The following is a 24,819-nucleotide window of genomic DNA, read 5'->3' as shown; positions in this document are numbered from 1 at the left end:
TTCCTATTACTGATTCAGACAAGTTGTTAGTTATAAAATGATTATTTTGACTATAAGCTTGTCATCTTCAGGGTCAAATGTTGTTGTATAAAGAGCCTTGTGACATCTGAGGTGTATGTATTGTCTTATGACGAAGTACTGCAGTTTATAATCAATACTGATCAATGTATGACTACAATCTGATTGTCATCTCAACAAACAAAATGAAACAAATAGAAGTTCCTTAAGACAGTAAATATTCAATGATAAAATTTGATATCCCATGCCTTTTTATGTGACTTTCTCATTTATTTCCAAGGTGACTGTTTCACTTGAGAAATATTTGTTTTTATTCGAATGCATGTTTCTCTTAAATTTTATTATATATATTTGTAAATGGTATTTTGAAAGGCCTAGACAATTACAAAATCGAAATCAAAATATTAGGATTTTATGAAGGCCGATGTAAGTAATATGCAATTTCCAGTGAGAACATGTGGTGTGTACAAATATGCTTCAACTTATGTAAAAACTTTATTTTTTAAAAACATATCAGCAACGTATTTAGTCTTTATACAACTGATGATACATCAAATAAAAGTAATTGTAAAAGTAACCTCCATTGGAAATATATACAACAGTGATACTGCACATTCTGTATACATATTATCTTTCTATATACATTAAAAATTTTCTTATTCTTTGAAGAATTTAGTCTTTCTTACTGTTTGAACAATAACTTCATAAGAAGAAACTCAGTTGTTATAACTAAAACCAATACACACTTCTAGTACACACTAGTAAAAAAATTGCAGATACTTCAATTATTTTCAGATTATTTTGCACATGCAAAAACTGTAAAGTTAAAAAAACTGCACTATCTTAAGACAGCATATATCAGCAATATATTCCTTTTCTTCTCCACAGAAAAATGGTGAAGAACAGTAGAGACAGCTCTAGTGGTAGATGACTGAGTGTGCCTCTGCTTATTGACACCTGTACATATGGTTGACTGGTAATTATGCCAAGGTATCAAAATGCGAGAACTGGCTGAGATGGCACATAACCAACCCTTAAATACAGAGTTATGCTGCTGGTTTCTTTGCTTTAAAAACTTCAACTTTCAGAGGATGGCAAATGCTGTCAGGTATTTCTCTGCCAACTGGGATCGATACATCTCCTAGAAGCAAAATTATTATGAAACTGAGCACATAGTGTGATATGTTTTGTACACATTCTAATTTACTTCATTCCACTTTGTTACTCACCATGTGGACATGCACTTAATGCTACAAGAAGATCCATATCTGCTATAAATTCAATGTAGTCACCTTTCTTCGCTGGGCTGGCTTTGGCAAAGTACTGGTGTGTATCCTAAAAAAAGATCAGATACTTAATATTATAATTTGCTTTAGTTCAGCACTCCCATTGCATTTAGCGTTCTGTAAATAACTCTCAAGAGCAATACGTTAAAAGCATGGCTATTACCTATGATGGAACTTAATGTACATGAAACATAACTCCCCACTGACAATTTGAGTCACCACTGACATCCCCCGCCCCCTCCCCATACTTGATTGCATAAGCTAGTCCACATGTCACAGAATGCCAAGTGCATAAAACATCCAATAGGACTACACCTCTTAAATTGTTTCTAATTGATCACCAACCTTTCAGTTGGTGATGGTTTTCATTTAGTAAGCAGCTGCCACAGACAATACAAATTCTGACTTATTGGATGAATTTTAATTCTTCATAGACTCTAAGTATAATATATAGCAGCTTCATATGTAAAGAGTTTATCTGAGGTACACAATAAGCTTATGAATATAAAAAATGGAATCTAGACTGCAGTAGAGGCAAATAATGGCTTATGCTCAACACACACCGAAACAATTGTAATCAGGGTGGAATTAAGAGTTATAAATCATGAAAAAGTTCTAAGGATTTTCCTCCTGAGAGCAATGTGAATAATTTTTGATCGGACAGCAAATGACTATTTCTAGGTTAAAAAGTACATTTACTTTTCAAGGCAGGGTTCTTTTCGGTCAATGCACATACCCCAACAATGTTAAGTGATTTTATTCCATCAGTGAAGTGATTTTATGGAAAAGCTGCAATATTTCCATCTACGGCTGCCATTGGACTCAAAATGTTTTCCATCCATGAATTGCCTTTGATGTACAAAGACATAGAGGGTGTCAAATCTGGTGAAAACGGTGGATGTTCCAACAACTTGTACCTCAAATCTCTGAGTTTTCTGACTTTCAGTTCATTTTGATGGCCAAATGTACTTTGTCCTATGCTCGGTTTCTTTTGCCCTCCCCCCCTTCCATTTTGTTTATAGTTTAAAATAAAATGGTTTTCTCCCATGTTTCTGACACACCCATTATGGAGAGATTGATGACCATAGTTTGGTCTCTTAAAACCCCAAATCCATCCATCCACACAAAGCTCTTTAGTTGCATATACTCCTTTTGTGCAATTAACATGGCACGCAATATCAGGCATAGCGTCACTGCATTTTAGGATCCAAACTTATTGGTGACTTGTACATTATGTCTTTCCCATCAACATTCCTTCACATACTTTTCATCTCGTACTTTTTGTTCCGTGTAACATCATGCATTGCCTTCAAGTCAATACAATAATTCTCATGCCCATTATGGTGTTTTTTTCCAGTTTTCTCTTATTACCGACTAAATAAAAAAACTAGTAATTCTAGTATCAATTCAAATTCTATATTTTTTTTTAAATTTCTGAATTTGAAGTTGTTAGTAAATACACAAACTAAATACATATATTACCTTAGTGAATCCTGTGCACATAAATATATTCCATACATCATGTACATCATCTTCTGTCAGGCCCTCTTTCTTTACAGCTTCTGTTAAGTATGCATGACACGAGTCATTTGTTTCTTTCCCAGTAATTAGCTTTGTTGTATACTGATCACACCTAGTTCCTGTGGTCACAAAAGACAAAAAAATATACCCCCACATGCAATTTACCAACAAAATCACAAAAAGTACTTTTTTTCCATCTGAGACAGAATTATCCCTCAATTTCAAAACACTGGGCAGGTTTCACAAGTAAAATATCTAAAGCTAAATGCATGGATATTTAATTTTTTATATCATATGTATGTGTATAAATAACTTTAGATTTAGTTTTGAGACTTAATTAGACTTCACAAAATTCTTGGAAACAGCACATAAGTTATTTAATATTTGCATAATTTAACTGATCCAATTTTGTTTCCCACAGTTCATTTTTATGCCACTATAAACACAAATGAAATCAAACACCGGGAAATCCAGGGTGGAATAATGACAATATTATGAAAAGGAGGCTGGCCTGAGTAACTAGCGACTGTAATCACATGTGTGCAAGTTGCATTTGCATGTGTGTGTGTGTGTGTGTGTGTGTGTGTGTGTGTGTGTGTGTGTGTGTGATTTATTTATTGAACTAATGATTGGTTCATTCATAGAGAGAGTAATATAAACATTACATGAGGCAGGGAACACCAAGACAAGATCATAACTCACTGAAAGCTCAAACAGATGTAAGAGAGAAACAACGATGACGAAGCATTCATAAATGATTGTGTTTGTGCTAACTTCTATAAATGTGGAGAGACATTTCTACACATATGTTTCACATTTTAAAATCTTGATTTCAAGCTGAAATTATCCTTTTGATTCCATTGATCACTAAACACGAGTATCCAACCATGAAACTTTAAATTCACACCAACTAACACATGAACAAAATGTAATTTGAACAAGTCATACATATATCGTCCTTTACATTTAGCAAAAACTGTCACAGGGTCTGAAACTGTACTGATCAAAAATTTAATAAACTCAGAAATGAGTAGTTCCTACACAGAAGGCAGTGAAGTACAAAAACTTCCACTACAAACAAAACGGTGAATGTGTGACGGTTCAACACTGCACTGAAAAGGCAGAACTAAGAACTATTCCATAACATTAGCAGCAGTTCATCTGCGTGCTGACTTCTTCACCCATAGCTAATTTCCTGCCACTCTCCATGTACACTGTAACTGAGACTGTTAAAAGCAATGATACTTGAATCTAGGGCTGCAAATCAATGGATATGTATTCCATAAATGTCAGTGTCAAACAGTCGAAGTGAAAGACTAATACCATTATGATTGTCACTGTAATGGTAGCTGGGCAGACATTGTGCTACAACTTCCTTTTCTTTTTTTTTTTTTTCAATAACCAGAACTTAAGAAAATGCTGATTTAGCTGAACTGAGAACTATGTTCACGACAGTGACTAACTCTTTTATGGAAGATTTTGAGGAGTGGCCACAGACCTGAAACCCCTCTGCTTCTGTAGATATGTGGACAATACCATTATACTAAAATTATCCAATGCTCTAAAGCTGTATGTTACCATTTAATTAAATAGTTTATGGAACTTTTCATTACCAGGCATCAAGTTTAGAATATTTAGGGCTGTTGGAAAAATCAAGAAAAGTACATTATTTTCAGACAGAGTCATGAGGACTCAGACTTTTTCAGCACTGGTCCCTGTGCTGGTGGGGGTGGCAGATGAGCTGTGAATGACACTTTGTCCTCCATTCCCCTGGATCCATCTACGCTGAAAACTTTTACAGTCCTTTCAATCTGATGAAAGATGTCCACAATTTTTAGGGGAATTTTCTTTTGCCACTTATTAGATGTTTGCTACCCACCTTCTGTGCATCAAACTTTAGTTTTGTTTGTAAATGTACCACATGCTGGTATGAAAACAGCACATCTAAGAGACGGGGCAGTGGGCAATGATATTATGATCACTGCAGTACTTGCTGCTATAAGCGATTCTTCTGTGCCATGTAAGTCCCACCTGGGAGATATGCTCCTACCCATGGAACCCCGAGGGAGTAGAAAACTTGCTTGTTGACATCCAACAAAGATAAGTCAGTCACTGGTTGACAGCCAGGACATACAAGGGACATTGTACCAGGCTAATGTTGTGTAACTTTGAGTGCAACCAACTGTAAAAATACAATGTAGTCACATCAACAGATAATGAATACATGTATTTTGAAGAAGAAGAGTCTGAAATCATTCAGCAATAGCTAGCATCTTAAGTAACTTTCCAAGCTGACACAGGTATCACAACAGAGGTAAAGGAGTCTGGAGCCAAGATATCTGGGCCACGGTACTTCTGCAACTACTTCCAAGTGCAGGTAGGGAATGTTTTTACACACAAATGGACCATTACACGTGCTTGATACATCGCACACAGAGAGAGGGTGTGTGTGTGTGTGTGTGTGTGTGTGTGTGTGTGTGTGTGTGTGTGTGTGTGTGTGTGTTAATATAGCAAATGGTCACTTTTAGTAGTTTTGTTACAATTTACTGAAATACACAATATTATATTCCTCAGTATTACCTATAACATCATGTACACCTGCACCATCCTCATCTATACCATACTTAATGGAATCAGCAACTACAGTTGCCATTGGACGTAGGTACGGTAAATTGCTCCACAATCTGTCATAAACAGTCAGATGTGCAGAATGTAGCTGACGTGTTTTTCCTGCAAAACAAAGTTTGTTTTGTTTTTCTCTGGATGCATCACTTCCAATAAGTACAGTTAACAAACTAAAAGAGTAACATACAGTCTTTAAGATTTTTGTACGTCAAAATAAACATTTTAAAAAAATTTTTAAAGTCCTTCCATTCCTTCATATTTACTTACCAGAATAAAATCTTTCCTTTGTATTGTGAAGATTCCAGAAGTTTAAATCACCAACCTGAAAACATCATGTATACATCAAATGAAAACTATAGAAAATGTGCTAATGAAGTCATTCCAAACCTTATAGTAATACTTTTACAAAATAGTTTTAATATTACATCTCAGCATCTTAAAAACACAGAAAAAAATTTGTAATTTTTTTAAGAAGGAAACAATATAGGTATTTATCAGATAGTTTGTTAATATTTATAATTAGCTACCTGTGTAAGTCTTCCATCACAAATGTCATAACAATAACCACTAAAAAATGTTTTAGAAGCTTATTAGTATTTGTTGAAATTTCTCATATAATTCTAAATGACTTCGATTTGTAAAGTTTGATAAATAGTCTGAAAATAGGTGAATGAAACTATTATGTGCATATTTCCCTTACAGCATTTGTTTAGACAGTTATAAGGTATATAAATGAGTATCTACTTCTATTTTCTTTGTAGCAGATTATGACACAGGCTACCTCAGACTGATGATGTATTGTTTCTAACAAGAAACATTTTTTAGAAAACAGAAACTGTCAGACTGCAGGAGAGTCCTGCAATCCTGGCCTCCATTTAGTGTACCATATTACATCTTGCAATGAAATGAGGATTTTTGTTCTGTAATGATCTCCAGAGTTATAACATACCATCACCATCTGCATTGCACTGGTATTGCTGGCAGTTTATTACAGAATGGTGTACTGACAATTTCTTTGGACTAGGTATTATTTACCTCCAGTAAGTGTGTGAATGTGTTTTCAGAATATCATCTATACATCATCATATTACAGCACTTCTGCATGCTCATTTCACAACTAATTTCCTATCAGTTCAATGTTTCAGGTGCCAAATGGTGTGACAAAGAATTTCCCAGAACAAGTTTTTAGTAATATGTGGCACTCACAAATCTGTCTCAATATAACACACAGTATCCCTTTGAATCCACTCTCAGTTACATTAGTACAGGGTGTTTAAAAAATGACCGGTATATTTGAAACGGCAATAAAAACTAAACAAGCAGCGATAGAAATACACCGTTTGTTGCAATATGCTTGGGACAACAGTACATTTTCAGGCGGACAAACTATCGAAATTACAGTAGTTACAATTTTCAACAACAGATGGCGCTACAAGTGATGTGAAAGATATAGAAGACAACGCAGTCTGTGGGTGCGCCATTCTGTACGTCGTCTTTCTGCTGTAAGCGTGTGCTGTTCACAACGTGCAAGTGTGCTGTGGACAACATGGTTTATTCCTTAGAACAGAGGATTTTTCTGGTGTTGGAATTCCACCGCCTAGAACACAGTGTTGTTGCAACAAGACGAAGTTTTCAACGGAGGTTTAACGTAACCAAAGGACCGAAAAGCGATACAATAAAGGATCTGTTTGAAAAATTTCAATGGACTGGGAACGTGACAGATGAACATGTGGAAAGGTAGGGCGACCGCGTACGGCAACCACAGAGGGCAACGCGCAGCTAGTGCAGCAGGTGATCCAACAGCGGCCTCGGGTTTCCGTTTGCCGTGTTGCAGCTGCGGTCCAAATGATGCCAACGTCCACGTATCGTCTCATGCGCCAGAGTTTACACCTCTATCCATACAAAATTCAAACGCGGCAACCCCTCAGCGCCGCTACCATTGCTGCACGAGAGACATTCGCTAACAATATAGTGCACAGGATTGATGACGGCGATATACATGTGGGCAGCATTTGGTTTACTGACGAAGCTTATTTTTACCTGGATGGCTTCGTCAATAAACAGAACTGGCACATATGGGGAACCGAAAAGCCCCATGTTGCAGTCCCATCGTCCCTGCATCCTCAAAAAATACTGGTCTGGGCCGCCATTTCTTCCAAAGGAATCATTGGCCCATTTTTCAGATCCGAAACGATTACTGCATCATGCTATCTGCACATTCTTCGTGAATTTGTGGCGGTACAAACTGCCTTAGACGACACTGCGAACACCTCGTGGTTTATGCAAGATGGTGCCCAGCCACATTGCATGGCCGACGTCTTTAATTTCCTGAATGAATATTTCGATGATCGTGTGATTGCTTTGGGCTATCTGAAACATACAGGAGGCGGCGTGGATTGGCCTCCCTATTCGCCAGACACGAACCCCTGTGACTTCTTTCTGTGGGGACACTTGAAAGACCAGGTGTACCGCCAGAATCCAGAAACAATTGAACAGCTGAAGCAGTACATCTCATCTGCATGTGAAGCCATTCCGCCAGACACATTGTCAAAGGTTTCGGGTAATTTCATTCAGAGACTACGCCATATTATTGCTACGCATGGTGGATATGTGGAAAATATCGTACTATAGAGTTTCCCAGACCGCAGTGCCATCTGTTGTTGACAATTGTAACTACTGTAATTTCGAAAGTTTGTCTGACTGAAAATGTACTGTTGTCCCAAGCATATTGCAACAAACGGTGTATTTCTATCGCTGCTCGTTTAGTTTGTATTGCCGTTTCAAATATACCGGTCATTTTTGAAACACCCTGTATATGTTCTTGGGCACAATATTTGTTGCTGTTAATGTGCAGTTCAGGCAAAGAAAGTAATTCTAAGTAATTCTAAGAGTTGTCTTCTTCTCTTCAGTGCTTCTATTAGTCCCATTCCATTTACTCCAATTATAGCAAGTTTTAAATAGCTGCTCTGTACCTACATTAGATTTTAGTATGTATACCACACTGTATAAACAGGTGAAACAGAGCTCAAATAATGATGTATCTTCTACTTTGAAAAATAAATCTTAAATGTTAGGCAGCACACTAAGAAAGTTAATATTAATGGATTGGAACAGATTTCTCAATAACCATTATGTACACTAATCTTTAAATCGCAGAGACTACCAGGATGTGATTACAGTATTTATATGGAGTCTGATGTCAAGAGGAACCATACATTCTCTTTGAGATTCAGTGCTTTAATAGTCTGTAATTCAGACATAGCAAGTTCACACTGTCATGATCAGTCCAAATGCTCTACGTGTTCTGGCCAGCATTTATTCAGTCTGTGCTGATCTTGTCAATCGACAGAAAATTCCCCAAACAACAATGTCTTGCTGCATTCACGTTAGAGCGTGTTTATAAGGGTGTTGCTCCCCAGCTGCCTTGTGCATCAGACAAATCCTACACTCGCATGGTATAGATATCATCACCAACTGAAGGAACCGCACTACAGAATCCTCCGAGATGAGCATATCTCATTGGCACCAATCAAAGGGAAGGTCAGAAGAGCCACACCACAGACAAACACCAAATAATTAGTGTGCCATGGCCAAATGTGTACTAAAATTGAACATACACATGAAATGTAGTTTTCCTAACTTACAACAATATCTTTGTGGCTATCAAGACCCAAGTCAACTGCTTTGTTCCAATGAACACAACTCCCACTTCTGTGCTTACTGTCAAGCTCCCAGCATAGATAGTACCACAAAGGACAATTCATATTCATCAGTAACACACGCCTATAAGCCATATCTAGTATACCAGAAGGAACTGACATCTCAGGTAACAAAAATCTATCAAATCAAGAGCCTAGTTCGATTAATAAGAAATTTCTCAATATCATTAAAGGTTAATTGTCTAACAAAGGAAGTAGGAGCACCAATCGACCTTTCAGGTAACCGGTATATTTTAAGAAACATAATGAATATTGATGTTGTTTATTGGAGCCATTCACAAATCACTTGAATGGTCATTCAAAACAGAGAAAATCTGAAAATAATGAATCTTAGCTAGTACTTCTGTAAACATCTACAAGACTAATATTGTTCTCCAGCAGAATGCTCTGTTCTTTTGTAACTAATTGGAAAGCTTTTCAGAGGGAACTCTCCCAGAACAGTTATTTTGCAGTTTCTTTGAGTGAAATGTGGCAAAACCTAATGTCAGCATCTACTTCTGAGGTTACTACCTAGTACAACAGGAAGGTAAACATGGCGTTGGTGTTTTAAGAAGCGCTGCGATTTCTTTCCAGAAAGTCCCTACCTTCATTGGACTCCCAGGAAATATTGGTTAAGGTCAAGACTCCTACAACTAAATTCTGTGTTGCTTCAGTGTACAAGCCTTTCCATTATAGACTCTAAAGCAGTACTTGAGGAGACTTATTTAAATAGCCTCCATCCCCACATACAGTCTATTGGGATTTTAATGTTCACCATCAAGCTCGGAGATGTATTGCCATGAATGTGAGCAATATAGATTTATTGGATGCCATAGATGACAAGAGCCTATTATTCTAAATTACAGATCTCCTACAATGATCTCAGAACCACATAAAAGCAGATCAGCTGTTGATAACAGACATTGTTCTGGTGACTTCAGTTTTTCCAACAAATGGTGCATCAAAATGGACTCACTAGAGTCCAATTAATTCCAAATTGAGGTAAGAATCACAAGTAATCTAAAATGCACTTGCATACTTTGTCCCTCCACCACATGGACAGGCATTCTGGACACTTTATGCATCAATATTAGAAGAACCAGTCCAGCAGTTCAGCTGCTCATTACACACATACAGCCTAAATGATGCTCCTTGATACCACTAACAATGCAGAACATGCTTACATTACTTAGAAGAAATACTTTACCATTGGCAGGAACTGTAAGGAATCCTTCTCCTGTTTGGGTTTGCCTGCTTTCAGGCAGTGGCACAACACTGTCTTGCATTAAGTGCTTATCACTTTATAATGAACTTTCTGAACAACAAGAGAATAAATATACAGTTAAGAAAGTCCTTAAGCATGAAAAGAAGCTAAGTTGGACAAACTTCTGCTCTGCATTAACTAAGGAAAGTAGTACTACAGAACTATGGCACAGAATCAATAAATTCAGGAACAAGCGATCCTGATTGAATCTCTCCTCTTTTGGTATGTCCTCAACCACTCACAGGTTCAATACGCTATCTCCACAGTGATGACTACCTTGTTCCTCCATTTATGTTAATAGGACTGAAGAAACCAAGACTGGAGAACACACACAATTATCCCAGTTCTGAAAAGAAGTAAAGATAATTGTCAGTCAGCTTTGTACTGACCCACTGCACTTTGCTCTTGTATTGGATAAACACTGGAACATTTAGTTACACAATGACTGTAGTGGTGTCTGGAATCGAACAACCTCTTGGCTTCTACCCTGTTTGGATAAACACTGCAACAGTTAGTTACACAATGACTCTAGCGGTGTCTGGAATCGAGCAACCTCTTCGCTTCTTCTTTGTTTGGATTTAAAAGGGGAAATGGCACAATCAACAATATCACTCACTTCTTAACAGATATCTTGGCAGTCTTTAGAACAAAATATCACAGTTTTTTTTCCTTGATGTCAACAGAGCATATGACAATGTAAAAGTAGATCACTTGCTCCACAAACTGAGGGTTCTAGGTGTCCTAGAAAGAAATGTTTACAGACTAGAGTGTACAATTTCAGAAAGAAAGGTTTTTATAAAGTTCAGGGTAAAATGATAGGTCCCCAGATTGTCTCAAATGTCCTCCCACAAAGGGCAGTTCTCAATCCTTTACTACATGCCATGTACACCATAGATCTCAAAACAGATTTTCCCACACTGATCAAAATACTTCATTATGCTGCTGATATTTGCTTGTATATTCACTCCATATCTTTTGTGGAATGTGAAGCTGCACTTTCCTCTGTTATGGCCCATGTGTAAAAACTGCATCTGAGCAGACAGCTTGAAAACTTTGGCCGATTAGTCACCCCTCGTTGTATTTTTCAAGTGTTCCTATCGATGAATTTGTGACAGAATCATCCTACATTTTGATTGCTACCCAGTCTCATCACAGACTTGATTCTTGGGCATTGTCCTTGATTCCTAGTTGTCACTGGTCCCTCACACTAACCTTGTCATATGTGACTGTGAAAAAGCATTACGTAATATCCAATCAGTCTCCCAAATTTGGTGGGGCTCTCATCCCACATATTTATTGATGTTACACAAAGCCCTATCTGATGAAGACTTGACTAAGCTCGTGTTGTGTCTCATACCAGGCAAAATGACTTTTGGAGAAAACTGGAAAAGTTTCAGTTTACATATGTTCAGCAGTGCTTAGGTGCTATGGGCTTTACCAATAAGAATGTATCCTTAATTGAAGCCCATGAAATGCCCTTGCATGTCAGAAGGCAGCTGCTGGTGGACAAATCTGTACTTAATAGGGTGTGCTTTTCAAATCGTCCTTTCCATTCCAAACTGGAGGCAACTGACTTCATTTACAACTGCTCTTCATAGCACTTCTGCACATTCACTGATAATTAGCCATAGAACATGGGCTCGTCTGTCAACAAAAATCCTCAGCTTAAGTTCGCTCTATCTATATGCACAATTACTCGATCCTCTCTCACAAAATGTGTGAACATTTAACTGGCACATAACTAACATACAAGCCACTCATGTATCACAATACAATGTGCCTAGTATACCAGAAATGGTCAGACCTCTTGTATTTCCATACCAATGGTACTCAATTAAGAGAGGGAGAAAATGTGGGATGTGCCTTTCTCTGTCGACAAATACAAGTATAAAAAATGTTTCAACTGCTGAAGTAAACTTCATTTTGTTCTGCAGAAGCCATAGATATGTTAATGACTTAAAATATGTCAGTTCCTTCATGTTTCCAAGTCTGGTATTAGGCACTACAGAGGCTGAATGCCTGGTTGAGGAGATGGACCTTGATAACTGATATAGGGCACCATGGCCACGTTGCGCTCACATGGCAAGTGTGCCACCATCTTGCCACGAGTGCGCCGGCCAATACCGTTACACATAGCCAGTATTCATGCAGCTGCACGGCACACAGCCAGTCAGCTCAGTGCTCACCTTTGATACCTATTGATCAACATTTGCTGTACAAGAACTGTTGGATAACTATCTTGCATGTCACCTGGTTACCCTCTCTGGTTTTATCTTGGATTGTCTCTATGCTGCTCTTGATATACTATTGTCATCGTTGTGGCAACTGCTTTGCATAGCACCTCATTGTGTTGTATGGTTGTTTGTCCTTGTCCTGGTCTGCTGTCTTGTCTGTCGTCTGTGGTGTTTCATTATCTGTACCACTGGTTGGGTTACTCTTCCACAGGTGGCTCTCACACCTGGCAGCTCCCTCCATTTCTACATTCAGAGATCAGTGCACCGATATCCACCTAGCATGGATATAGCACCATGGTGCTCATTTTATGTAATTCTATATCAGTTTTACAATATCTTAGGCACAAAAAGTGAAATTCAAAAACCAGTGATCTCATCTTTACTATCATCTGGCAGTGCATCCAGTGTGAAATCCAAAGGCAGTTGGTAGAATGCCTGTGGGTTAAATCCCACTGCAACATTATTCTTAATGAAAAAGTTGATGTCCTTGCTAAAGAAGCTACAAAATCTTGACTTTCTTTGACCACAAACTTTCGTCTTCTGAATTGTACTGTCTGATGAGATGGAATGCCTTTCAGCAATGGGAAGAGTACTGGAATGTGTCTCTGTTCTTCAGAGGAAGATATTATGCCTGTGTTCCATCTGTTATGCCACGTAGACCCCTATCAGATGGCTGATATCCACTGTCCACCATGTGTGATTCAACCATGGAAGCTTTCAGGTGCACCTTCACTCCACAGTAATTACTCCAACTCCATTCTGTGACTGGAATAACGCTACAGAAGGTGACAATCACATCCTCTTTCACGTGAAGTATGAGAGAGGCATAGACAATTGTTTTTCTAACAATTACTTCATCTGAAAGTAGAGTTTCCTACAATGCCACCATTTGGCTTTCTTTGAGTAATCCTGCTTATACTAAAGAGTTTTTTATAGTTTTACACGCTGCCAAGATATGTCTGTAGTAATAACACAGCACTGAGAACTAAGTTAACCATTGTTTCATGTCAATATGTATTTTACATGTATTATTATTTCAATTTAAGCTCTGAACATTTCTTATGCTCCTGTTCGTTGCATTTTATTACTTAACTTGTTGTGACAGACAATTATCTCTGTTAATCTAACACACAAAATTTTTGCACAGCAGGTCAAAAACTTTTGTTAAACATGCACTTGTATCTCTACTTATATTTGTGCCACTACACTATTGCTAATTGTGAATGTTATTATATTGTTCTTCCATCTTTTCCTTTACTAACAAAACCCTACTGTAAAATATCTTACATGCATGTTAATCAACAGCAGGCTCCTAAGCTCTCTTATTGTGTCATCAATTTATGTTTTGTATAGTATCTCAGTTATTTACATTTTACGTGGCGAACTGACCATTTGCTGCCAAAGGCTATATATATAAATAAGGGGTGCTCTATCAAATGAATCAACATAACATCAGTACAAACAATGACAGTATGCATAAAACAAGACATGGGGAAGCAAGTAAGGAGTAAGAGAGGCTGTAATTTAATATAGAAGAAAAAGATGATCAATGCCAAAAAACCAAGTCTATAGCTGTCACTGTTTAGATTACTTAAAGGAAGGGAGATTAGAGCATTGTGTTCCACTCACGATAACAATATAGCCATCAGAGATGATGCACAATCATGAATTGGACAAAGATTAAAACATAATTTCGTCATACTGTTTTCATCATTCAGGCATTCAGCTTAATCAATTTAATGAAACGATAGTAAACCTGAATCTGGATGATCAGATGGGAATTTGAACACTGTTTCTGACTTTTGTCCAGTGAGCACTGCACAGGTTCAATTGGTTTCTGATTTAATACATGTTGTTTTAAGGAAGAATCTTACCTGTGAACCTTCACAGACAGTTATCCGACACAGCTCCCCTTGCATCACTTTCCACGTGCGAGCAGACTTCTTTGGCACAATGAGTTCAAGAACCCTGTCACCTGTGAGTGCCTCATAACGACGGTCATCATAGTATGAACGATTAACAGCAGCAGCAGCAGGTGAATCATAGCACACTTGCACAGGCCTGCGTGTAAACTTCCTTGGGCCCTCACCACGACCACACCATCCCACTACACAGCCATCCGTCATCCTATACACAAAGAATATACTGCTATCATGCAATATGTAGGAATAGAGGGCTGTTGCATGTTACGACATTACAGTCTAAGAAAAAAACATAATTCATATATATATATATAGTCATTTACATATTTACAAGTCTAGTTTGACAATAATCAGATTGGTAGCCAGATGTGGCCTTACAGCAGGACCATCTTTGTATACCTGAAGGAACTTGGTAACCAACAAGAAATAAATCAGGTTGGCCAGAAAGAATGAAAGGCAAGAAACTACAGCTGAATTAGTCGCTCTCTTAACCATAAAATGTCATTAATCCATCAAAGAAAAACTATAACCACTGTCTGGAATAAAACACAGGTCATTTCCATCTACAAGAGGGAAAACAGAAGTAACAATCTTATAGTCCAATATCATTGACATTTATATGTTGTAGAATAATAGAACATATTCTGAGCACAAACATAATGTTGCATTTCCAACACAATAACATCTCCTCTGTGACATCTAGCAATGATTCCAAAATAACTGGTCAAGTGAAATCCATCTCATGTTTTTGCATATGAGATCCTTAAAGTTCGTTAGTTAATTTCATGTTCCATTGATCATTTTGCACGATAAATCACAATGATGTGGAATTAGTCATTTTACATTCACATCACAAATTAATTTTTACATATGGTTACATGCTGAACATTTCTAAGTTAGATTAGAAAATAAAATAAAATAAAGATACATAGATGTGAATTAGTTGGCCTACTAACAATCTTTTACACATTACAATAAAAGAAATTATTCTACAGGATAGAAGATGACAAGGAGAAACTGTCTCAACTTGTTTTCAAATTTTACTTCACTGTCTGTCAGACATTTTATATCACTGGGCAAGTGATCAAAATTTTTTGTTGCAGCATTGTGCACACCTTTTTTTTTGCAAAAGATAACGTTAATGTGGAGTAATGAATGTCATTTTACTTTCTGGTATTGTAATTATGTATATCATTGTTCCTTTTGAACAGTAGTGGATTGTTTACAACAAACTTCATGAGGCAATAAATATACTGTGAAGTAGTAGTCAGAATGCCCAACTTCTTAAACAGACGTCTACAAGATAGTTGTGGATAAGTTCCACATATTCTTACAGCTCAACAGAGCAATGAAGAATTTCTTAAAGATGAGTTACCCCAGAACATTATTCAATATGGCATTATTGAGTGAAAATGCGCAAATTAGGTCAGCTATGGATCAAGACAATCTGGGGGAAGCAGTATTTCTTGATTTCCACAAAGCATTTGACTCCGTACCATATAAACACTTCTTAACAAAAGTACAATCCTATATGGGACATCAAATGAAATATGGAACAGGATTCACAATTTCTATGTAGGGAGTATTTCTTTGGATGGAGAAGTAACTTCAGAGTGCCCCAGGGAAGAGGTTTTGGAACCTTACTGTCCCACATGAATGCTAATGAGATGGCAGACAATATTAACAGTGACCTTAGACTCCCTGCAGATGGCACATTAATCTGTAATGAAGCACTAGCTGAAAGCAACTGCACAAATATCCAGTCAGATCTCGATACAATTCAGAAGAAGTGTAAAGACTGTCAACATGCCTGAAATATTCAGAAATGTAACATTATACATCTCACAAAACAAAAATGTTATGGTATCTAATCAGTGAGTCATAATAGCCACAACTGAAATAAAATTCACCAATATCCCTGGATGTAATAATTTTTGGGGATATAAAATGGAATGATCACATAGGCTCAATTGCTAGTATAGTAAGTAACTTTTGGTTCACTGCCAGAACATGGGAAGAACGCAGGCAGTCTACAAAGGAGGTTGGTTACAAAACACTCACGTGATCAATCTTAGGGTATCGCTTCAATATGTAGGGCTCATTTCAAATAGGACTAACACAGGATATTGAACATGCACAAAGAAGGGCAGCACGAACGGTCACAAGTTTAATAAAGTCTTCTTGGGCTTCCAGCCACATCAGGTGGTTAAAATCCCTTGAGCATTCAACTAAGCTCTCCACAGCCATTGTCAGGTATAAATGTCTGCTGTGTCACCGTGGCCTCGCCGTTACATAGTCACACTGCTGGCTGAGACATGACTGGTGCTCTCTTCCTTGTCAACTGTGGCAATTTTTTCATCCTATATCTGCCGTGCCTGCTTCAACCTCATGCTGGCTGGGTACCAGGCTGTGTTGAGCTGCAAACCACCATCCTTATTGATGGTGTTTTCAGATAGTTTCATTTTTGCTGCTTGTTTTATGATGCCATCCCAAAATCCCTTTGTCGTTGTAATGACAGATGTTTCTTCGAACAGAACTCGATGTCAATTTTCTAAAGCACATTCTGCCATGGCTGATTTTTCAGGATAGCATAAGCATAAGCACCTCTCATGTTCCATCTGGATCGTTCCATAGTGGATACTATTTGGCCAATATAGCAACCACACTGACAAGTATTTTGTACACTCCAGGTGTTCCAAGCCTAGGTCATCCTCCACAGGCCTTATGAGCTGTCATATTTTTGCTGGGGGTCTGAACACTGATTAGATGTCATATCTCTTCAATTTTTCCTGATAGTGTGCCACAGAAAGTCAGAAATGCAAGTTTCTGGTTCTCTTCGTCAGAAATAGCCAGTGATATTTAGTGATGACTGTAGCTGTTTTCTTGGAAGACTTTTCGGAAGTTGCTTAGATCTAGTGGCAGATTTTCAGCATCTGAGACGACTTTAACTTTTAACTTGGTGAATGAGAGTGTTTGGAATGCCATGTTTTTGTGCTGGACGGTGGTGGGTAAGAGTGTGCATATACTGAGCCACACATGTAGGTTTCCAGTATTCACTGTGGCGGAAGTGTCCAATGGTTTTCTGGTGAACAATGACATCAAGGAAGGGCAATGAAATATCTATCTCTACTTCCATCATAAACCTAATGTGGTTGTGAATGCCATCCAAGTGTTCTAAAAATTCTCATCATTTTTCATCTCCGTGGGGAAATATGACAAAAGTGTTATTGACATAACAATAAAAACAACTTGGCCTATCTGGAGCCATGTCCAAAGCAACATCTTCAAATTTCTTGTAAAAAGGTTGGCTATGGTTAGAGCTAACGGACTTCCAGTCGCTATGCCATCCAACTGGTTGCAATACGATGATGTCAACTTATGCCTAAGCACTCCCACAGTCATACTAATGAGTAACTGGGAGATAAGATCTATGCAGTCTTTGACAGGAACATGTGTAAACAAAGAGACCACATCAAAACTGTCCATTATATCACCTTCCTCAAGATGCAGATGTTTAGTTTGGATCTTGATGTGTTGCACACAGACACACACAAGTGGTGTAACAAGGCTGGCAGGATGTTTTGGCATTCTGTTAATCGGTGAACCACAGCGTTCACAATGGGGCAAAGAGGAGAATCCATTTTGTAGATCTTTGGCAGCCCATAAAGCGTAGGTGGTCTCAGTTTCTGAGGGAGGAGAATCTTAATAACGGCTTCTTCCAATGATCACTGTTTTAGGAGTTCTGATGTCTTCCTCAGTGGCAGTTTCCAGTAGTATCCTCCTTGAGAATCAGCTGAATTTTAAGTGTCATAGTCACCTTTATTCAGAATGATGGATGCATTGCTCGTCACCTCGTACAACCACGATGAGGGGGTCACTGCAAAGTGTGTGAACCACCTGAATATCAATCATATAGGAATTACATTAATCACAGAGACATTTAAACAGTCATTCTTCCCACACAACGTATGTGAATGGCACAGGAAGAAATCTAATATATGGTGGCATAGTGCCCTCTTCCATGCACTTTACAGTGAATTTCAGGGTACAGATGAAGATGTAGTACTTAACAGCCCGTTAAACTTGTAGGTGTGGGAAGTAACTGTTGTGGAATTGAGCTTTATCCAACATTCCACAAGAGTGAGGAAGCACTCCATATCTTTAAAAAGTCGAATACAGTATATAAAACAACAGTTTTTATGTAAAGTGTGCCCAATATTTTATACTTAGATTCTCTAGCCCCGATGGATAACTAGAGGCAAACAAAGATATCTGCAGCTGCAAACCTTAGAACCAATGACATCTCTGCAGATAGCAGCCTCAACATTATTGCTCAAATTTCTGTTTCTACACTCAGACTGTTGCTGAATTTGATATTTTTTATGAACCCATATATACTATAAAGCACACTTGTGCTCAAAATTAAAGCAACTAACTGCTATTTGTCCGTTCTGTGCCTATTTCATGAAATAATCATACAAACTGTCAAAAATTGTCTGTATGATTGTGTGGTGCATGAAAGATGGCATTCTAGTCAACAGACAACCATGCCATGATGACGTCAGTGCACCTATCAATGGGGCAGTGTTTGCCTGCTAGTCCCATATCCACAATCACTGTGTATAAATTCACAGATAGTGCAGTATGGTGCAGACAAGATGCCTACCAGACTCTTTGCAGTGGGGGGCATAGGAAGAATGGAAGCTGGACAGTTGCAAACTGATGGCCTGAATCTTAATAAGAATTGTTCTGTTGTTTCTCAGATGTGGTGACAGTTTATAGAGACCAAAACAGTATCCCAAAGATCAGGGCAGGGCCAACCACAAGTGACATCAGGAAGAGAAGATCGTTATTTGGCTGTAAGGGCATAACATTACTGCCTTAATACTGTATGGCAACTGGCATTGGACGTCTCAGCATCTATTGGACATGTTGTATTGAGGCAAATGGTGTACAGAAGGATTCGGCAGAGTCGCTTTTATTGTCAGAGATCTGGTGTATGCATACCTGTGTTGCGTCTTCACAGAAGGGAACGGATAAAGTGGAGTCGCCAACATGGCACCTGGATGGTCGAAGAGTGGGCCAATGTCCTTTTCATGAATGAGTACCGATTTAGTCCAGAGAGTGTTTCTCAATGGATCTGCATCTGGAGGAAACATGGTACATGATCTCGGAACCCAAACATTGTCGAAATGGACCGATATCGAGGGGTATCCCTAATGGTGTGGGCAGGGATTATGTTGACCACTCGAACATCTCTTCACAAAATTGTACACGTGAATAGGCAAGGTTTAACTGCTGTCAGGTGTTGTAATGACATCTTGGGACATCATGTGCGGTTGTTGTGAGCTAGTGTGGCCCAGATTTAATACTGATGGATGATAATGCTCAACCCCACAGAGCATGGGTGGTTGATGTTTTCTTGCAAACAGAAGATATTGCACGCATGGCGTGGCCTCCTCACTCTCACAATTTGAATCCTACAAACCATGTCTGGGATGCCTAGGGAGATGGACTGCATCACATCAGCATCCACCAACCACTCTCCATGACGTGTGAGTAGCTCTGCAGGAGGAATGGGTGTTATTGCCTCAACATGAGATTGATGACATCATTCACAGCATGAACCATTGTTTTCAGGCCTGTCTTGCAGCCAGATGTAGTCACACCCCATGCTGAGCACATTAACCAGCTGCCAGAATGTGCATGCAAATCTGTTACATTGGAAAAATGAAGTGCAATTTTTTCCACTGTTATGCATGTTTCAGTTGCTTACATTCTGTGTTCTTTCCACTGTTTCTACTTTACTGTCACCTGTTTATATTATTTTGTAGCAAAATAAGTGCAATCTTACAAAATTTCTATTTGTTGCTTAATTATTGACACCAGAGTAGGACTTGCATCTGTTGCTTTACAACCCACTTTGACCTTTGACTATAAGAAATATGTCTGCATTCATTATGTCTTTTTGGTGTTCTTCTCATTGGTAACATTGCACTCTATTATGGAAATGTTGTGCACTTTTCTGGACCACTTCTCTCACTCTGTAAGTGAAAGGCACATCTTCCTTACTCTGCTATCTGCATTCCCTCAAGAACTGGATAGCTAAAATTGCATGCACTTAGCTGTTTCCCATCATAAAAAATATTAACAGATTTGACATTATTGTTGAAATATTCTGGGTCTGTTTGCTTTGTGAAAAGATAGTATATGGCATTTGGAATTATAATGGCATTACGAATGATAAGGTTACCCTTACAGAGTAAACATGATACTCTAATGTCTAATAGAAGAACATAAATAAACATCATCAATGCAAATGGAACGAGTTATGTTTCATGTGAGTACAACACAGGAAGAAGACACCAAGCTCACTCATTATTGATGAACACCATAATGTGTAGCACTAGATGTAAGAGGAATTGCAATCAAGTGGTTAAACTCTTGTCTGAAAAACAGGGTACAAAAGGCAGAGATAGTTAACATGCATGCTGTTGATAAATTTTTAGTAAAACAGTTGTTAGATAAGAAACATATGAACATAGGTGTTCCTCAGTGTAGTGTATTGGGTCTATTTCTGTTATTAATATGCCTCATATCAATGACATTCTAGACAGTAGACTTGGGAAAAAATTCTCTTTGGTGGTGGCAGCAATATTATAATCACTGATAAAACACCAGAGCTCCTACTAGAAAAAGCAAATGAAACTCTCAAGGGCATCTACAACTGAGCAGTATAAATCAAGAAAACGAACAGCATACGCTAAAACATGAAAAAGGAAAACATCTCTGTCACATTAAGCATTCATGATAAACTACAGATTATGTAACAAACGAAGTTTTTAGGGATGAATATGGACTGTCACTTAGCATTCAATGAACACACAAAGATACTGACAATAAGAATGTCATTAGCATATTACTTTCATAGGTTTTATCATAGGATTGTAACAATGTCTTATAGAGATTTGTCATTCCTAAATACACTCATTTCTTAGCTATGGGATTCTTTTCTGGCGTTCCAAGGTATAAAATGGGCACACAATTTTTAATCTAAGAATGATAATCAAAAGTAGTGGTCAGGCTCACTGTAAAGAACTATTGAAAAAAGTGGGCATCCTTACTGCACTGCATCATGTGAGTACAGTCACCAGTCTGTGGTGCATGTCAAGGAAAACATTACTAAGCATTTCATTAGCAGTTCTACACATAATCACAGAAGAAGACCCAGTCTGGACTTACATTCACCAAGGAAAACCAAACAAAATACTCAAAACAGTACCTTCGATCAGAAATAAAATTTTATAATAAATTGCCCAATGTGAGGAGAAAGATCGCTACAATACATCTGTTTAAAAAGGCCGCAGCAAAGCATTCTTCATAAGAAATACAGACAACACTATTAATGATTACTTGGAGAACTCAGATCAGATTAGAAGGAATTATCATATTGCTCTACAGTACATGATCATGTTTCACGATCTAAAATGCATCATATAATGTGTTGTCAATCTCCTGAGTTCAGCATCTAACACATCATAGGGGATGCTGACTAAGTTTTTTAAGTATACGAAGGAAGAACATGATGATGTACACAGAATGTAGTTGAAAGTTTATGGACCTGCAACCAGTTTTCCAAACAGACTGGAGTTAGTATGAGGGGCACAGCAGCATGTCCATAGTCCAGGAATCACCAGCAGGTGTCAGTGTGTCCAGTGATGAAGAGCAAAACTACACCTCATATTAAAAGAAAATTGTGTGTAAACCAAAGAATATTACAGAATAGTGAGCAACCAAAAGAGGTAGTGCAGCTGTTACGACACTGACTCAGGTGTCCCGATTTAGTTATTCTTAAATCACTTCAGGCAAATGCCAAGACAGTTCTTCCATCAAGGCCACGGCAACCATCTCTCCCGATTATCTGTCCTGTCCTATCCTCCGAATGCATTCCATAAAATGGGGTGAATAAAAACAATGGGGCAATCAGAAACAAAATGTCCATAAATGCTCCTATGCTACCATATCAGAAGACAGACGAATACCATTCTAAGTTTTGTTTGCCTAGATTGTAGGGAATCAATGTAAAATACAATTCATGCACCATTTTTAGTTTTTGTATTAAATAAAACTTTTTCTCAACCAGATGAATTCTGTTTCTTACTCTCCTAGATCCAAAGAAACAATTCTGACTTGTCTTTATTCACGCCAAAGACCAATAAATTAAAAAAAAAAAGATTAACACCCCTGTTTCTATTCCTCCTCTCTGCGGTGTGAACATAAATACTAAGTTTTTATGTTATAAAAGTGTGAGGTAGGTCCCAGATCCTATTACACGTTTAAAGTTAGACCAATACGTAAATCCCATAGAGGCCTACTGTAATTTAATGTTTATATTTCAAATCATCAATCTTTTTCTTTTTAAGTTAAAAACTGTTTCTATTCATTCCATTCTATGGTACATATATATTCTGTGTCTATGCATATTTTGAGCTATTAATTTTCATTTTATATTGGCGTGACAGTGCCTATATCATTGTGAGATGAACCTTCAATGAATAAAAATAAATAAATACCTTTGTGCCTTTAAGCAAACGTACCGAAGCTTTCTCAGGAACCTGCCAGTTTAATCTACCTATAATACCAGAATACGGTGACATATAACCAGAAGATTTATGGTAGCTGTGAAAAATAGGTTTCAAAGTGTAAACAAACTGAGGAAACAAGTACAAAATCGTTTGAAAAAATCCAGGGAGCAAAGATTCCTTACGTAGTTCAAACGGTATTTACGGTATCTTCATTGAGCTTTTTTAGTCTCTGCAATATTTCATAGACTTACGGTTCGGTGCCCTTATTCTGTGTTTTTTAAGTAACTGAGTGCTTGTTGTCCACAAAGAAATAATGATTGTGAGATATAAAGAGAAAGAAAGAAAGTTCCACACTGTCAACAAAATATGAAAAACACTGTAAAGCACAAAGGGGAAAAACTAGTGTTTTATAGTTTGCATTTTGCGTATCAGTCAGGCACAACACAGAAAGAAAATACAGTTTCTACCGCTTCAAGTTCACAGGAAACATCCTATGCATGTACAAAAAAACTTCAAACCACTTGCCTGTCAAAAATTACCAACAATGGTTGACAGGTTTTCAAATGACAGTCAGAAGCACCAACGCTTGAACACACTTGTCAAGCAGTCGACGCGAAAGTTAAGCCTGTTGTGGCCTACCTGAAATAGAAAGCTTCTCAGCACCTCTTCAGCAAGCGTCGTCGCCCGACTGATGTGACGCTAGTACGTAGGTTGATATAAGTAGCGGCCGCTCACTCAGCAGTAATCGACGATATCCACAGTTACGCTGCTGTTTCAGTCGTGGCAAGGTCAGCGAGGCTGAACACGTGCGTCCCCCCACCCGTGAATCAGCAGCTTCAGTCACACAGCAGGCGCCCGCCCTACCACAAGGTGCTGCAAAATGCTTCAGTAACGCTGTACGCGATAGCACCCAACACATGCTCAGCAATGACGCTGCGAGTTAGCTTACAACTCTCTCTCTCTCTCTCTCTCTCTCTCTCTCTCTCTCTCTCTGGATGCTGCACATCACTGAGTAAACAAAGGCGTCTCACGCACGCGGCAAGCCTATTTCCTCCGGTTTGGGGAGACATTATTCTCAGAACGTATTGTTACGCAGTTATCAACCCATGGGCTGTGCCTGCGGCTTTTTTAAATGTGATTTATTATTGTGGAGTTGGTCTTCACGACTGCTACGTGTCAGCTTGGTGCAGGGGCGTCATCGTGGACGTTCACGAGGAGGTGGATTGATGAGGACAGACTTATTCACGTCAAAATTCTATACCGTAACGGATTTCATGTTTTTGCGTGTTCTTAGACTTTATTATTTGTCTTTGTTTCTTTGATACTCTACGAATGTTCCATGACTAGTCTGATATTTTTCTATTGAGTGTTTTTCCGCGAGAGAGGCGAGATATGTAAAGGCGAAAAATGATGTACGCAGGTTTTACAATACCTGGACTGAGTAAAAGGCTACACTTTGTATAAATAACTTTAATTGTTGTGAGAGTTTTCATTAATTAAGCTCTTTTTAACAGCGAAAAGATCAGCTCTCTTGAAGGAAAATATACGGTTATTTTTGACGTTATTTTGTACTTCGAAAGCCGGCCGCGGTGGCCGTGCGGTTCTAGCGCTGCAGTCCGGAACCGCGGGGCTGCTACGGTCGCAGGTTCGAATCCTGCCTCGGGCA

General features: G+C 38.3%; 1 protein-coding gene across 2 annotated transcripts; it reads right to left on the bottom strand.

Annotated features, from left to right (window-relative positions):
• Positions 1-538: 538 nt before the first annotated feature.
• LOC126188052 (uncharacterized) lies at positions 539-23,960 on the bottom strand. 2 transcript variants are annotated; one of them, XM_049929487.1, is made up of 7 exons: positions 23,679-23,699; positions 14,521-14,773; positions 5,718-5,772; positions 5,406-5,555; positions 2,787-2,944; positions 1,248-1,353; positions 539-1,159 (listed from the first exon to the last, which is right to left on the bottom strand). In XM_049929487.1, exons 2-7 carry the CDS (start codon positions 14,770-14,772, stop codon positions 1,065-1,067), a joined length of 816 nt encoding a protein of 271 aa, XP_049785444.1. In that variant the 5' UTR covers position 14,773; positions 23,679-23,699; the 3' UTR covers positions 539-1,064. The 2 variants fall into 2 exon arrangements, with proteins under 2 accessions (XP_049785444.1, XP_049785443.1); XM_049929486.1 differs by lacking the exon at positions 23,679-23,699 and adding an exon at positions 23,793-23,960 and having other exon boundaries at positions 541-1,159.
• Between the last annotated feature and the right edge of the window lie 859 nt (positions 23,961-24,819).

Source organism: Schistocerca cancellata, chromosome 5 (genome assembly GCF_023864275.1).
Source record: "Schistocerca cancellata isolate TAMUIC-IGC-003103 chromosome 5, iqSchCanc2.1, whole genome shotgun sequence".
NCBI lineage: Eukaryota > Metazoa > Arthropoda > Insecta > Orthoptera > Acrididae > Schistocerca > Schistocerca cancellata.
This window is presented reverse-complemented; position numbering and strand designations above follow the sequence as displayed.

What these genes read in the sequence shown, in the direction of transcription:
- LOC126188052 (XM_049929486.1), bottom strand. Translation starts at nt 14,772, where the DNA reads ATGACGGATGGCTGTGTAGTGGGATGGTGTGGTCGTGGTGAGGGCCCA. An exon ending in AGGTGTACATGATGTTATAG is followed by an intron (nt 2,945 to 5,405) that starts GTAATACTGAGG and finishes TTGTGACCACAG; the next exon opens with GAACTAGGTGTGATCAGTAT. An exon ending in TGTGCACAGGATTCACTAAG is followed by an intron (nt 1,354 to 2,786) that starts GTAATATATGTA and finishes ATCTTTTTTTAG; the next exon opens with GATACACACCAGTACTTTGC.